Source organism: Nothobranchius furzeri, chromosome 5 (genome assembly GCF_043380555.1).
Source record: "Nothobranchius furzeri strain GRZ-AD chromosome 5, NfurGRZ-RIMD1, whole genome shotgun sequence".
In the NCBI taxonomy this organism is placed as follows: Eukaryota; Metazoa; Chordata; class Actinopteri; order Cyprinodontiformes; family Nothobranchiidae; genus Nothobranchius; species Nothobranchius furzeri.
In genome coordinates, this window is record NC_091745.1 from 13480586 (window position 1) to 13498072 (window position 17487).

The 17487-nt window shown below is 43.1% G+C and overlaps 1 protein-coding gene across 2 annotated transcripts; it reads right to left on the reverse strand.

The window, feature by feature from the left end:
- Nucleotides 1-398: 398 nt before the first annotated feature.
- gjc1 (gap junction protein gamma 1) lies at nucleotides 399-17155 on the reverse strand. 2 transcript variants are annotated; one of them, XM_015976928.3, is made up of 2 exons: nucleotides 14856-17155; nucleotides 399-4586 (listed from the first exon to the last, which is right to left on the reverse strand). In XM_015976928.3, the coding sequence occupies exon 2, from the start codon at nucleotides 4530-4532 to the stop codon at nucleotides 3075-3077; it is 1458 nt and encodes a 485-aa protein (XP_015832414.1). In that variant the 5' UTR covers nucleotides 4533-4586; nucleotides 14856-17155; the 3' UTR covers nucleotides 399-3074. The 2 variants fall into 2 exon arrangements, with proteins under 2 accessions (XP_015832414.1, XP_054593851.1); XM_054737876.2 differs by lacking the exon at nucleotides 14856-17155 and having other exon boundaries at nucleotides 399-4292; nucleotides 4367-4529.
- Nucleotides 17156-17487: the final 332 nt, after the last annotated feature.

A 17487-nucleotide genomic window follows, 5' to 3' on the forward strand; every position in this document is an offset into this window, starting at 1 on the left:
GGTGAGTCCACGACTCTTAAGTGACAGGATTTTCAAATCCTAGAGTTTTATCATCTTCTATCAGAAGGTAATGCAGGAGATAGGTGTAGGAGACTAGTTTTGTGTTCAGCCTGCATGAAAAACACAGTGTCTGATCATTGTAAAAATAATAAATATAAATGGTTTCTCAGTGAAGGACCTCTTTAAGGAAGCTAGTTTATATCATCAAATACTCAAAAGTGGGAAGAATTAAAAGTCAAGGCCCCATTTAGGGTTTAATTTAGAATCTCTGTTTGATTACTAATCAGGTCCTTCTTGTGATTAATTTTGACATCAACACAGATCCACATGAAGACAAAAGCACTGCATAAATCATTATAAAGTGTTATCAACCTAGACTTTTTCAGCAAACAGGACAGTTTGTTTGTTTGTTTGTTTATTTATTGCCTTAAACATCTTTGAGACACTTTGATAACATTGCAGGACAGAGACAAAATACAGGAATAAAGCAGCTCTGATATGAAAGCCATTAAACAGCAAGGGTACTTTCTGTTCTTCTCTTCTTTTTGTGCTACTCAAAACAAATGGAAAAAAAACAGGGACCGCCACATAACTGAGCTGCAGGGTAAATCTTCTGACCTGGATAGCTGCCCAGATCCTAAACTTTCTCATAAAGCCCGGGCTGAAGAACCTAAAATAGTTCTGAAGATGCGAGGCCAAGCTGCCAGTCATGCAGAATAGAGCAGATGGGGTTTCTGAGTACCCTCACGGTGCCTCGTCTCGATGCCCTTTCCTCTCTTTCTGAAGCACTCCCTCCTTTGACAGGAATCTGTCCTCACATGGCCTCGGCTGAATCTGTTTGCTGAGAGTCACCAGCTGCCTACAATTTATTATTCTGTTTCCTTCTCTTCAAACTACAGTCAATACTGTGGCAGGGGAACTTGGCTTGCTGCAGAGGGCTTTAATGAGGCCTGATTGGTCTTCAGAGGAAGAGGCTTGACGGTGAAGAAAGAACTCAGCAAATCACCTGTGACTTGGTGGTCAGAGCTCCATCCATCGGCTCGTTTAGGAACAGCTGACTAACCCACTTGTGTTGATTTATACCTGTCTGGTGCTGACTCGACTCACTAGAGCCTTTCTGCATAAGCTGCTGCACGGCGTCACGACTTCACCAACAGTCCAGGAAATCTCCTTCAAATTTAATTCAACAATAGAGAACCCTATTTTCCACATTTCTTCTTTTTTCATTATATGTAAAAGAAAACTGCCTGTTTTGAAAGCTTCTTTAGAGGACAGCTTTGTTTGGACAGGTAGGGCAGGCAATTGTTTGGGGCCCCCAGACCACAAGGGGTCTGCAGAGGGTCCACAAAGTGTGAAACAAGTCAGAACCGCAACGGCAACTGCAAGGTGAGACAGTGAAAAGCTGTCATGTACACACTGAGGGTTCCCTCTCACACCCTTCGATAGTGCCCTCCCCGCATCCAAATTCCCCAGCCTGAGACCGGCCTCACACTTCCTTTTCAATAACTTCCTCATCCCACCTCACCCTCCCGCTCCGATGGAAAACCTTGTACGCACCGCGACCCCCCTTGGAATTAGACAGAGAAACAGCGCTTCCTTGTCTGCATCGGACATCAATTATTTTTGCTTGGGGCCACACACACACACACACACACACACACACACACACACACACACACACACACACACACACACAGAGAGAGAGAGAGAGAGAGAACTGTTCAGAACAATGTTTAAAAAGGAGCAAAACCGTTTATTAAAACTCAGTCCAGAAGGTTGCTACATACATTAAATACTGAAACTTCAACACACAAGGAAACGTTTTCTGGTCTCTGACATCATATAAAAATATACTATGTCATATTTCACATTTTTTACATTTAGAAGGCAATTTAAATCACAATGACCATAAATATTCACACAGTTAGTCCTCACTTTTTTTTATTTTTTATAAAATAACTTTATTGAAAAACAGATTTTTTTTCATATAAAACACCGGCTTGAACATGAAAGCTGACTCCGTTTTGGAGTTCTTTATTTCAAAAAAGGAAAAAAGTGACTTTTACAAAAGGGTTGTTGTGACGTGGACACAGCTCCACGGCTGGAGTAGCATGGCCACGGTATTCCAGAGCTACACACAACCAAGCTTCGTGGCAGCTTGGTGTAAAATCTTGGCACTGACACTTGCATCACACAAACAGTGTTTGGTCTCACTTTTTAAAAGTAATGGCTTTAACTTGTTCCATTACAACATGTTGATATTGCAGCTTTGTGCATCTAACACTGAACTTTGGGAAGACATAGGTGACGCGAGTCAATGTAAAACACTACAGCTGTTGTAGGTAGCATCCATACACCGCACAGGAAACGCCACCAGGGGGCAGTCTGCTACAAGGCAGATGGAACAAGAGTTCTGGTCCAACTACCACAAACAACACAGATGAAAAGCCGAGAAGAATAATGTGTAAGGAGTCAAATGTTTAAATAAAAAGGCACGAAAAGAGTCAAATCGGAGGAAACGTTGAGATCCAGCCGCTGTACTCCGGTTCCTGAGCAGCGGCTGGTGTAGCACTTTCATCGAAAGGAAAAAACTGTTGAAGCATAAAACACTTTGAAAAGAAAGTTCATGACTGACGGGACCTTTAGGAGGGAAGTAAAACGTCACTACTTCAAGCGCTGCCTCTGATTCTCATTTTGTTTTTCAACTTGTTTCTGTCTTAGCCGAGTGGTGTCATTGCTTTGGCAAACGGAAGTCCCGGATCAGCCTCTTGTCAGGAGTGACTCGGTTCAGTTTTTCTCTAGAAACGGGTCAGCAATCTGCTTTCAGACAGGAGAAGAGCCAGACTTGTAAACTACAGACTTTAGGTGTGATGACTAAACAGCGATGGCCCAGACAAAATAAATTGTCCGCTGCAACATCACTTGATCGTATTTTTGCACACCTCTAAACACATGTTCTCCAGCTTGCAGGATTCTTTAAGGCACAGCGGCACTGAAATGTCGAGGAACACTGCAACAGTTTCTCATCCAATCTCTGATATATACAGACTTTGACGACCCACGTCACCGTTTGTTCAGATCCATACGGAGGGCTTGCCCTCTCCAGATTTACTGCTGCTGCTGTTGCTGCTGCTGCCTCCTCCACTACTGCCCCCCTTCCCGTGCTTCACTCTGTGTTTGCGCTCTTTCTGAGGATGAGGATGTGGCTGTGGTTGGGCTTGGATGATGTTACTCTGAGGCTTGTCATCCTGAGTCTCTTCAAGTTGCTCCTCGGTCCGATGCTGCTGGCTATAGGCCTGGATGGCTGCTTCCAGTTGCTCGTGAGCTTGCTGGATCATGTCCTTATTGAGAGCCACGCGGGCTTCTCCTCCCGTGGGGAAATTGTCCTCATTGCTACCAAACTGCTGCTGCTCCTCCTGAGCAATGTTGGCCCGGTTCTGCTTGCATGCTATCTTAGCATTGCTAAGGTCCGTGTAGGGCATCTGTTCTGGCTTCACGACGATGTTGTACCCCGGTGGGGCTGATGGGGTGTTCCATGAGAATGGGTATCCAACATAATCTGCAGCACCATCTCCACCCACGCCACCTTCAGAGCCTGCCTCAGGCCCAGTCCCCCCCACAGAGCCCTCCACACCACTGTTACTGCTCAACAAACCCAGTTGGAACTCGTCGTCCTGAGGCGGGCATCGCCGACGGCGGATAAGGTCGCAGATGGAACCTATTCCCAAATGAAGCATCTCCCAGACATTGAGGGTGAGGCAAAGGACAGTAACACCATACATGATGCGCAGGAAGATGGTTTTCTCCGTTGGCCGGGACACAAAGCAGTCAACACTGTGAGGGCAAGGTTTTCCAGAGCACACGAAGACTGGTTTCACACGGAAACCATACAGCAGGTACTGCCCTGCCAGGAAGCCCGCCTCTAGAACAGTCCGAGTCACCAGCTGCATAGCATAAACCCGCATCAGTCCTTCGTCTCGGATACGCGTGCGCCCATCGTGACGGATTTTGGGTCTGGGCATTGGCTGCAGTGGATCTCGAGGCCTTTTTGGTGGTTCGATTTCTGGCACCTCATAGATCATAGGATCGTCCTCCTGGTCCTCCTCGGTCTCCTCGATGCTTTTGTGCTGTCGGGCTCCAAAGCAGATTTTCCTGGGTTTTCTGTGTGTGTAGCTCCCTCCTCCTGTTCTGACAGCGGCAGATCCAACCCCCCCTTTTGATTCGTCTAGTCGTGCAATCTTGTTGACGGCGTAGCCCATGTAAATGAGAGAGGGCATGGCAACGAGGATGATCTGGAAGACCCAGAAACGGACATGAGACAAAGGGGCGAAGGCGTCGTAGCACACGTTCTCACAGCCCGGCTGACCAGAGTTGCAGACAAACTTGCTCTGTTCATCGTAGTAGATGGACTCTCCCCCAACGGCGGTGAGAACAATACGGAAGACGATGAGCACGGTGAGCCACAGCTTCCCCACGAAGGTGGAGTGGTTGTGGATCTCCTCCAGCAGCCGTGTGAGGAAGCTCCAGCTCATGGTGTCACTGGACAGTGGGGCAGACAGTGTCTCACTGTCACTTGCTCACAGACTCTGGAAAACAGAAAAAGAAACAAGAGGAGAGAGAAAAACAGAGTGAGTTTCTGCATGGTGGAAGTTCTAAGATTTGTCCAAACGTCTCTAGTAAGACTTTAATCCCAGCGGAAACCGCATTAGTCCTGCATGTTTAAAGGGGTGACACAATAATTGTATTAATTAAAATGTTCTCCAAGTTCAAGTAATCATTGCAATTTGCTCTATAGCTCCTTGCTACTCACACACACACACACACACACACACACACACACACACACACACACACACACTGAATTCAGCTCCCTGCTCAGAGAGGTAGCTGTCTAGTTTGGACTTTTAGGGGGAATTAGAGGACGGAACAGACTGGAAAGAGGATATCAGTATTAAAAATACCGTCAAGCAGCACCGAGAAGGAGGGGACATAATCCAAATAGGGAATTTTCTATCATCAAATACACACACACACACACACACACACACACACACACACACACACACACACACACACACACACATGCAGCCATGCACACATTTCATTTAACAGCCTATCTCTTTCAGAAGAAATAAATCCTCTTACTGAGACTTCTTCTGGGTGAGGTGCAGTTTTCAGGATTGGGTTAACTTAGTTAGCTTCTTCCGGTTGGGAGCTAACCGACAGACTTGTACATGCCGTTTTGGAAGAAGGACAAGTTGCATATGTAGGTTAGATCAGCGCTGCAGGCGGAACATGCAAACCAGCAGAATGGGCAGGTGGCTGGCCACAAACCATTGGAGCAGGATTTCAGACGACAGACCCACATTAGCTCAGGCAGTGGAGCTGAACCCGAACCCTGCTGCCCCTCAGGGAAGCTTCGGGGATGAATTTTGACATCGCCACAGAAGTTTCCTCCTCACCAAGGCACAATAACACAATGTCAGCTTGACTGGGAGCAAAATCCAAGCTTGAGTACTGGCTCAGGCTGGGGTCTAAAGACCTTCCAGGGATTCTCTTTACAAGCAGGTTTAAAGCTAAGAGCTGCAGAAAATCAAGGAGCTTCTGACTCCCTGTTTTGTGTCTGCAGCCAGAGCTGAGATGTTTGAAGAGGGCTTGCGATAAAGCATGCATCGAGTAATGATCTTTCTGCCTATATAAGGAAATGCCGTAGACACGGCAGGCAGATGTCAGGAATCCTCAGAAAGCATGCACACTCAAACATGTGAGTGCGACATCGCCAAGACTCAGAGCAATCTGGCAATCGGAGAAAGTCAGGAAGTGTTTGTGAGAGTTTTAACTTTGAGCTGATTCCAGCAAACAATGAGCATTCTAGCATTTTTACACTTTGCTGCTTTACTTTTCAGTCTCTGAAAGACTATTTACCTTTTTTTCTTCTTTTTATCTTTTTAGTTTTCACCATGATTCAGTTTATTTACTGTTTAGAAGTCAGTGTGTTATCCATGAAGATTATTCTCCCGAGTGATCCTTTGACAATGACAGATTTTTGTCCTAATAGGGTTTGTTCACACACTCTCCTCCTGCACTTATTGTTTAACCCTCTGGAGGCAGGCGTTTCAGACTTGCAACGTTGAAACCTACCTACCTGGTTACTCCACACACGTGTTTCATGAGCATTTTACAACTCAGAAGTATCCCTGAAGGACTTAGTTGTTCGTCCTTTTATCAAAACTTACTTTGAGCCTGAGGGGGTTAAATCTGGTGGCACATTCCTGTAGCATTTTTCAAAACACAACCGCACGAGTGAGTGAGCTTCTACCCTAACTTCCTCTTAGGAAACATTCCTCAGAATAATGAATGCTGTTTGTGATTTATCTGAAAGTTTAACCACCTTTTATGATTATTTTCTTCTATTTTTTCCACTTTGATTTGTGAACAGGCACCAAACTGTTGTCAAACGTTTTTAATTGTTTCAGCTATGGGAGACGGTGGTGGAGGAGTTAAGTGGCCTCCCTGTAACTAGAGGGTGACTGGTTGGAGCCCCGCTCAGTTGTCGTTTCCCTGGGCAAGACACTTCAACCTGCTGGGGGTGTTCGGAGGCACCTGGCTATGATGTAGCTAATCACCATCAGTGTGTGAATGTGTGTGTGAATGGGTGAATGACTTTGTGTTGGGAGTTGTAGGACTCGAGAACACGCCGCAGGCAGGTTACCAGATCATTTGCTTAAAACAATGTACTAAAAGCATTTTTTGTTTGCATAACTACAGACTGAAATCAAACTTGACATCGATTAACGGCTGTACAAAAACAAAAGATGAGCTCAGTAATTGATGGGGAAAATGTCCAGTTTTCACACAAGAGTCGCCTGGAAACCGATTTTGTGCAAGCAGCACACAGGGACCATCAGTGGCCATTCACAAACATCTAAAGGATGTGTCAGTTTTGTAGATTTTCTAGGGGTGGGAATCGAAAACTGGCTCTTGTTCCGAAACGGTTCCCACTGTTTCAATTCCTAGGAGTCGTTTTCCATGTTTGCAAATGGTTCCCTTATCAATTCCAGTTGGCGCGAATTACATCGCCATACATTTACTCAGCAAGAAAAATGGCGCCTAAGTGGCACAAACTCTCAGAGCTATACTTTACAAAAAAGGATGACAACAGAGAAACTTGTAATACTTAATATTTTATCAAAGAGAGGAAACACTCTGACTTTGTGTATTTTTCTCCAGCAATAGGGGGCAGTACAAGCAAGCTGTAAGACCGTACCAATATTTTTTGTTTATGTTCACGTTTTTAGTTGGCAGACGCTTTCATCCAAAGCGATGTACAATTTTTACCCTATAGGGCATGTTGTGATCTGTGGGGGAAACCGGAGTACCCGGTGGAAACCCACACATGCATGTGGAAAACATGCAACTCCACACAGAAAAGTCGCAGCCGAGTTTCGAACCTGCAACCTTCCTGCTGCGAGGCAACAGTGCTAACAACTGCGCCACCATGCAGCGGATGGCCATTAGGGTCAAAAATCCCTGGGAGCGCAACCTCCACCAAAGTGACGAGCACATCAGACTCCCCTTCATCACTGGCAATGAGAGAAGAAGTAAACGTGTGAAGAAACAACCTTTACGAACTGTGAAAGTTTTATAACCATTGTTACAAATCAGTAAATGTGTTTTGTCCTCATGGGCTCCTGTAGAAGGAAACATCACTTCTAGTTTTGCGTCGCCCAGAGACTTAGACCCGCTCCCGTGTATTTTAGACCCGATTTTTTACGTTTATATGCTACGATGCCACCAACATTTATATTAACAACTGGGCATCATTTAATTCATTTTCAACAACATTTTGTTGGATATTTCCAGAGATTAACGGTAAAAACTACACATTGTCTCTTTGAAGTGAAAGTTGTGTTTTTGACCTGCTCCAGACTAGTGAATGAAAACGCAGCAGCAACAGTGATGTTTACACGTCCTCTCCTGTTAACACTGCGTGTTACTCATCAGCTAACACTGCCTATCATGTTAGCGTCATTAGCCTTATTTACACACCTCCACACTAGCAGACTCCAGAGACAAAAGTACGACCTGTGGCGAGATTTGTTTCATCTTGCAAAAGCTACAGCAACAGCAACACATTCTCACACCCAACACGTCAAAATATGACTAATCGGGACGCCCCAGCGCATCAGGAGATGATGATCAGGGACACACTGATGACGCACCGTCCCAGAGCGTCGGTATCCGACGCCGGTGGGGAGACGGACATTAGAACAACTTGTGAACTACTCAACCTTCCCCACACCTCAAACCTAACCTTAAGGTCACAGTTACTGACCTTAAGGTTAGGATTGGGGTGAAGGGAAGGTTAAACAGTTGAATAATGTCCGTGTGACCACGGGCGTCAAACACTGACGCCAGCGGTGCCACGTGTCCCTGCGTGTCCCTGATCGTCGTCTCCTGACGCGCTGGGGCATCCCGATTAGTCATATTTTGACGCGTTGGGTGTGCTGGCAACACTGCACCGTACAAGAAGATGACTCTGCTTCACATAAAGGAGAACATTTGGAAAGACAATTCCAACTGATAACAGGCACAATTAATTATTCGTCATAAATAAACTGACAGTTATAGTGCAGGAGATTGTGTGCCATTGATTACTTGCCACCTATTGAACTACTCTAATTGTTAAGGGTGTTGATGAGGAATGGGACTGATGACAGTGGCATTGATATTGTGTTGGATATTAATAAAAACTTTTCAAATCCCACCCCCAGTATCTACTCCAAAAGACCAAATAACTGTCACCAAGTTTCACTGAAACGAAAAGTATTCAACTAATACAAATACAACCTGAGGAAAAGCAACAACTAGATAAATAAATAACAACAATACAGAATGAAATAATATATTATTATACAAAATATGAAGATGTGGTTTAGCAACGTACACGACACCAGCGGGACATGCTGCACTGCAAACGTAAAGACGCACCAAACAGTACAGGTTGTTTCTCTTTTCTTACACCACATTTTTTTTAATAAATGTATTATTGGGATAAATTAATGTATTATAAATATGCCACTTAATATTTTTAAAGGCATTCATTTGTTGGTGAAATTAAAAAAACGAATAAAAGCTGGAAACGTACATTACTCATTAACGTTTGGGTTCTCTGGTGGGATTTGGAAAAACACCTCCAAATGTAAGTTTTTAAAGTTTGGGTTGAATTTGTGTTCTTTGCTGAAGTTTTGTCCCTGTTTGGCTCCAAAGTCCTGCCTAACCAGGAGGGACATTCATTCCCGTCCTGACAACAGACTGTTTTATCCTCCGTACCTCAGCCACATCACGCCAAGCATTTTGCCTTCTCATTGGATTTATGTCTGCAGGAGCTAGTGGGGCAGTTAGGGGTAAGAAGCTGACTCTGCGCATTAACTTCGCAGAGTGAGTCAGCCTCCTGCAGACAACGCCAAGCAGACAGGCAGAAGTTCTGTTTGTCGCTTTCAGATGAAAAAGGAACAGAAATTAGAAGATTGGATGTTGCATGAGACCGTCTGAAAGCAGAGGCCATAAAAAGTTATCTCAGTTAAATATGGGATGATTCATCAGTTTGGAAAAGGAATCGCAGCCAGATAAGATGAAAATCAGCCAAGACTACCTGATCTATACACGACAAAATGTGAAAAAGTTAATGAAAGGTGAAATCTCCATCAGAACCTCACTCATTTATTGACTAACAGCATCAAAGCGGGAATCCCCTCAGTTTCTGCCTTCAATCCCTCAAGACCCACAGAGATTTTCTGCCAGATGTATTTCACAGACAGACTCCTAGATGGGCCAACGCAGTCGCACGTTCACACGTGCAAAGCCCTTCGAGAGCATGTGGAGTAAAGTGGCAGCATCCATCCGCGAACAAGCAGCATGACGGAACGAGACGAAGGGGTCAGCTCAGGTACTTCTTTATTAGTGACTCATCCTGGGGACACGATGCTCCAGTGGAGGCCCTCAAAAGCGTCGATGCCAAGAATGAGCCCAGGAGCCCGTTTACCGGACAGCCATCAAGAAGACAGCTGCAGGTATGTGAGGAAGTGTTGTGCAGCGTTATGAATATTATAATTGTCTGCCCTTAACAGCTGCCCCTTCACACAGTAACAACGCCAAAGTCGGACGCTTGGTTCAGTATGTTTACATTCCAGGAGAAGAGACAGAAGAAGAGACAGAAGAAGAACGCTTCCCATTAATTAATCAAAGTACTTTATTCGTGATAAAGCTAATCAGAGCATATGTTGGTCATTAATAATCAGGTGAATGATCTGTGAAATAAAGATGTCATGAGTTATGTATTTAATGAATAAACAGGACTGCACCAGACTGATCTACATTACCATGGAAACGCATGACACATTGTTTTCAACCAATCAGAACTTTCGTCTGTCGTAGAGAGAATCTGGGTTGTTTAATGAAAGTTGTCCAATCCGGTTTACTAAGATTTGTAAACAATTAGCGGATATAAAACAAGGCAACGCCATTTTATGTTCAGTTCCATTTTAACCTCAGTTCTGTTCAATTGGAGGTCCTAAGGATTTCCATCGTCATCATTAAGAAAGTTACAGGCTGGCCAGCTGTACTTTCCTATTTTAAGCTGAGAACTGTCAAGCTGGAAATTTCTGTCGTTTGAACAACAAGACGACGGTTCCTTCACAATAAGAGCTGAACCCGCCGAGATCTGCTACTACTAGCGGAGCTATCCGTAGACTGGTTTGTCGTGCTGCACCACTGTTTCATCAGCCCAGCACCAAAGGGGGTTCTAGGACCTGACACTCCTGATCTGACCGCGGGAGACTCCATGGGTATGTGGTCACGGCACAAAATGGCGGCTCATGTCATCAGCTTCTGAAGCCTCGTGGTAGCCTAGTTATAACAACCAGATTCGCTACGTCAGCCTAGAGATTCTGAACAACACACACACACACACCAACACAAAACATCCAAATCCATATGCATACATCACAGAGATAGTCCTGGTAGATTGTAAGAATTTATAATTATAGAAATTAAAGATTCTTAAACGATCCCAACTCTCTCTTTTCTTGTCTCTCAGTCAATACAGAGTGTTTAAGTAAACTCCCTGATGATAAAAACAACCACTTCTGATTATAATATTTAGGTCTAATTACAGTGTATAAATATACAAACTACAAATCATTACATTTGTATAACTGCAGATACGGGGTGCGTCTTCTGGAGAAGTTCTGAGACACAGGAGAAGTGAGTCAAAGTTTAGTAGTGTCTTTTTCGGTGTCTGCTTCCAGGACCTCATAGGTCTCAGGGAACGGCATTTAGACTTCAGACTGCAGAGATGTGACTTTAGATGAAAACGTACCAGAGAAATGTTTTCTTACACTTCAGACCAGTTGATCTACAGGAACACAACAGTGAAGTTAGCCTGATAAAAATAGCAATAATTTGTGTGTTTCGACCATGTCAGTCACGTACTCCAAGATTTATTAGCTTGTAAATATTTATAATTAGTATGACTTCAAATCAGACGTTGTACGTCACCACAGAATCTCTTCTCCCCCAGTGTAGCTGCTACTTACCACATGGCCAGATCTGTGTGGTTTTCTCTACGTTAAATCCTCCTGGAAGAGGAATTTGAAGCTTGCTGAACTAAATTCCTCGTCATTTCTGGTTCGCCGACATCCATATGGTGAGACGAGTATGTGTAGTCTGTTTCATCTTTTCTCACAAAACCTAACATAACCTGTAGAAAATAAGCGCTTTCTTGGCATCATGCAAACTTCACGGACATCATATGTGAAATGCATCAAACGGAATCAGAAAATTGCTTTCATCGGCTCAAATAGACTCCCGCTCATTTTTTAGGACAGCTGAGGACCCGTGGTCTGAAGGTGGACGAGTGTGACCAAGACTCCGCATAGTATCTGCAGTTTTTCATAAAAGTTTATAGGTTTTTTAATTCAGTTTTTTAGTTTGTTTAATTTGAATTAAGGTAGATTTATAAGCGGGTCGAGCTAGGAACACTATTAGGTAAAGACAGCTGAAGCCTCGAATTTTAGGTTGTCAATTCTAATAATAAATCAGTCATAAATTGATCAAAATTAAAAATAAGTAAATGTTTATAGGTCCATCTGGCCTAAAGTGAAAAAGCCTTTTGATTACACACACACACACACACACACACACACAGACACACACACACACACACGCACGCACGCACACACACACACACACGCACGCACGCACGCACGCACGCACACACACACACACACACACACACACACACACACGCACGCACGCACGCACGCACGCACACACACACACACACACACACACACACACACACACAGCTTCATTTACATTAATCAGCATGGGCCAAAGGCGGTTTGGATACTAATGCGCTGAAATTTGAAGGAAGAAACGGCTCTAATGAGTACAGGTAGGACTGATGGATTTATTAGCTTCCAGCTGAATTTAATGCAAGTGGAGCATGCTAATATGCATATTTATAGCTAATCTAATTACATTTGAGTGCCTCACAACATTGTTATTGACTCTATTTTTGGCTGGTATGCTCTAAGATTGAGATTACGATAATGTTCTACATTTAACTCGTTTGTCTCGTTGTTTTCTTGTGCAGCTCTTTGACTAATGCACCGTCTCCTCTTCGTCTAAACCCTTCTGAACGTCAGTGGGCATTAAGGGTAAACAATTCCTCTAATCCTCTTCATCATTATGCTAATCATCAATTAGATCTTTTTCAATGCTTTTAAAATTACTGCAAGACCAACAGCGCGTATCCAGTAAAAGAGACTGTCAGCTCATTCTTCAGCCAAGATTGATTCGGGTTTTTCTGCTGCTGATCTGCGTTTGGACCGCTGCCTGTGAAACACTCCTCACTTACACTTTATGCTTTTATTTGATTGTGATTTCCTGCTGCGGTTTGCAGCTTTTATTGACTGCTGTGATTAAGCTTTAAGATTCAGCGTGAACACTTTTCCTTTTATTGGAAATAAGAGCATCTTAATAAACAGTTCTGGGGTATTTGAGTCATGAAACTGCAAAAATCCTTCAGTTTCAGGGTTGTTGCGGCAGAAAAATAATCCGAACGCAACAAACTAAAACCGAGATGCTTTTTTTTTTCATCTGAATAATCACAAACCTTTGTTTCGTTTCAAAGCCAGAACAAGGAGTAACAAATTAACAACAGGCTGCATTTTGTTTAGGCATTTTCACAAATGGAGATGTAAAAAATCCTCATTTAAACATAATTGTTTGAGCTGAGTTAAGAACAGGAAGCATCAAAGAAACAGCCAGACTGTAAAGATCTGAGCAGGTTGTTTATCTTCTGTCAGTAAGATCCCACGTTTCCACGGAAAATCAACCAGAAGCTTCATTTAGCTCAAAACATTCAGGAGGCGATTTCACCAAAGCAGAAATCTGGCAGCTGACAGCAGTCAGGCAAAGAAGGACGGAGGGAGGAAGGCAAAACAGAAAGTTCTGGAAAACGTACGGAAGAAATGAGTTTGAAGCTCTTTTTGAGAGTTTGGTGAGATTTTAAAAATCAAAATGATAAAAAGGGGTATAAAACCAACACCTCTGTTAAAAAGAAGCTAATAAAGGTAGAAAGTGATACAAACTTAGACAACAAGCTTCTTTTTCATATTTTTAAAAATTCTGTTATTTTCAGGTATTTGCAGCTAAAGTAGCCACATGTTGGTGTCTCTGTAACATTCCCAATAGTTCCCCGTTTAGTCGACTAAAAGCGTCACCAAAGATCTCACAGTTAGAGGAGGAATAATTGGGAATAACTGAGATCCCACCTTTTTCCTTCGCAGGATGCAACAAACCCATCCACTCTCACAGAAGCTAACCTGACATCTGTCTGTGCTGAGCTCCTGGAGCACCATAATGTGGTTCAATCTAACTGTTCGAATGCTTGGAAACATCATAAATACATCTGATGTTAATCCCAAAAGGTCGTGAACGTCTGAACTGTCCGTTCAGACTGAGAGCGCTGAGGAGGCGCGGCTCAGGAGAACAGGATGCTTTTAATGTTGTGTCTTCTCTTCCTCTCTGAGGGGGGATGAGCTCCTTTGTTAGGCATGGAGAGATATTAAAATCATAAATAAATAAATTAAAATCCAGCGTATCTAAATGTGGAATTATTATCAACATTGTCAGCTTGTCTCCTTTTTTATTTTAATATTTTTTTTGAGCAGCAACTTTGTTCAGGAGACTTGTAGTGATTAAAAACACGCATGCCAAGAGGGAATCTGCATGAAGTTATTAATTATAGCTTTTATGTCATAAACTAATCTCCACCAAAGGGTTGTTTTCTTTACACAGAGACGTGAAGAGACACAGAAGTAAAACTTTCGAGTACTGAACGAAGCCATGAAGTACAAAGATTTAGGCCTCAGACTCATGAAAGGTGCAGAAAATGTAGATGTCAGTGAAATCCAGGATCAAAGGTGAAACGTAATCTGAGGTGGTCTGACACGACTCCTGGACTTGGCAAAGGAAGATAAGTAATCTTCTTCAGGAATCTTGGTTTAGAATGAGCTTGTCTTTTCGTGCACGAGGGGACAAGCCCTCATTAATGGAGAACCAAGGTTCCACATGTCACAGGAAGTCTCTCTGAGGCAGGAGGTGTCTCTGTGAGCACAGCGGCGCCTTTTTTTTACTTTCATGCAAGAAAAAGAACCACATCAGCAACCTAACAAATCCACGTAGAAACAGCTAAAGACTATTTTGTTTTACTTTGAAAAATCTTGAAGCTGCTTTCAGATGAAAAAAGGCGTAATTATAACAAAGTGATGAAGGTGCATACTCACTCCTCCTCTCCCAAGTAGCCTCTTCTCTCGCCCATCTCTGACTCCTCCACTCACTTGGTCCTCCTTACATACTTGTAACCTCAGCTGACATCAATTAACTCTGACCTAAAATCAACATCAGCATCCCGACAACAAAAAACACAAAGCAACACACGCGGCTCGGCGACGCTTCTCCTCTGAGTGTGCTTAACCAAGTGTGAGCATCTCCTGAATGGGAGACGAGCGAGGGAGGCAGAGCATCTCGCCTCTCTCCCGGTGGTTCTCACAATGGTCCTCACTTACACCCTCATTCCTGCAAACTGGGTCATGGTTGGGGGGTGGTGATGATAAAGAGGGGGTGGTGGGGTTTTAAATACCCCCTTGGCAGGGTAAATGGAGGGGGAGTCTGGGAATAACAGACAGGGACAACATGGGAAGGGAAAGATTTGCTGCTTTTGGAGGTAAATACTCAATTGAAAGACTTTTAAGACCTCGGGCTACCTGAGGGGAACAGAACAGGACAAATACTCCTGTTTTGGCTGTAATTAGACGTTAGTACTTTTAAACACAGCTGAAGCAAAATATGCCAGATCTAAATCTGCCTCAGGAGGCATTTTGTGTAAAAGACGCAAACCAAAGGCGAGAATTTCGATTTCTCACTATGAAGGCTCACACTTTTCAAAATAAAGCGCCGTAGCTCCTGCCGAGTTTTACTGCACGATATTATAGGAGCAGAGGTAAAAATGAGTCTGAGTTTAACTTCTTCCTGAACTTTCTTTTGTTACATTTTGTGGGCGACGGTGGCACAGGAGTTAAGCGCTCGCCCCGTAATCAGAAGGTTGCAGGTTCGAGCCCCGCTCAGTCTGTCGCCGTGTCCTTGGGCAAGACACTTAACCCACCTTGCCTGCTGGTGGTGGTCGGAGGGAACGGTGGCGCCAGTGCTCAGCAGCCTCGCCTCTGTCAGTGCACCCCAGGGCAGCTGTGGCTACATTGTAGCTCATCCCCACCAGTGTGTGAATGTGTGTGTGAATGGGTGAATGACTGATTGTGTAGTAAAGCGCCTTGGGGGGGTTCCAGGACTCTAGAAGGTGCTATATCAAATACAGGCCATTTACCATTTACCATGACATTTCATAAATGACTGGTTGTTGGCAGAAACTGGGATGTTTTTGTGCATCTAAACAAAACTAAAACTCAGCTCTCATGTTTCTTCTCATAACAAAATTAATTATTTAAAAAGTGCAGACTTGTGCAGTAATAATCAAACAATTACATAAATAAAATAAAGACAACATCTCCAAATCATAAACTAGACTCCTTTAGAAAAATACAGTTAAAATGGATCCTTGCAGTAGGTTTCCTGTAGCAACAGAGATGCTTACTCGGGGCTTGCATCATTCTTCTTTACTTGTCACTAAACATCAGCTGGTTTTAAAATGTCTTTTTGCCTGATATGTAACAGCTGCTCAACGATCTGGGCCCTGAATGCTGATTTTAATGTTAACAAACTTACATTCGTAGGCAGTGACTTTACTGAAAGAGGTTAGACACTCTTGCAAAACAAATCTAAAAATACACAACATTACTACTACTACTGTCATAAACCTTTCTATACGCATAAAAAAAAGTTTTGTTTCCTTTTTATCTCATAGAACACAACATCAGTGTTTTTTACAACCAGTTCTAAATTTTGGCAGACTACAGGACCGTTTCTTTTTCCCAGTGGCTCATCTTTAATGAACTCACGCATTCAATTTAAAGAGCTCACTGACGATTGTTTTAAGTATTTCTCTGTCGACTTAGTACTTTCTACATCAAACGCACATCTGTTTTGTAGCAGCGCTGCCTGACAGCCTTGAATCTTGTCAGCCCAGGCTCTTTTGAGCTTTAACAAGGTGGTGGGGGTGAAGATGGAGCATCCGAGTGCAGAAATGAGTTGGCTGGAGGCAGGAGGTGAAGCATCTCTCAGTTCTATCTTGAAAACTTAAAGCACTGACATAATGGTGGCCCAGGCTAGCAGAAAGAACATGTCATGCCAACAGACACACAGGGTTGACTCCAGGAGTTAATGACAAAGTTTTAAATCTGTGACTTTATTCAGTGTAACTGATGAACTCAGCTGCCACACTGCCAGATTCTAGTAACATTAAAGAGATTTGGTTACAACAACATTTGAGTTGGTCAGTTGGTTTTGGAGATTATGTTGCATCAGATTAATTCCGATGACAAAATAAATTTAAAAAAATTCAAGGATGAACACAAACAATTTCATCCAAATATTCATTCACAAGAAAAAAATTAAATTAAATTAAAAAATACAAGTTTCTGACATTTCCAAACGTGTTTCGGCACCCTCTAGTTACACACACACACACACACACACACACACACACACACACACACACACACACACACATATAAAAATATATATTTTTTAGATATTTTGCTGTTTTATTCTGAAAAGCATTTTGATGTCTGTTCATCTTATTCTTTCCAGTGTATATTTTACTTTTTAAAATAGTTTGTTACAAAGATGGACTATTTTTGTTTTAATTTTCTTATTTCTAACTATACTAAAGACATTATATGTGCTTCGTAACTAAAAATGTTCACTTTACACAGCGATGATGTGACCATATATGTGATCCAGGAA

Coding starts and splice junctions, on each gene's coding strand:
- gjc1 (XM_015976928.3), bottom strand. CDS start 4,532: ATGAGCTGGAGCTTCCTCACACGGCTGCTGGAGGAGATCCACAACCAC.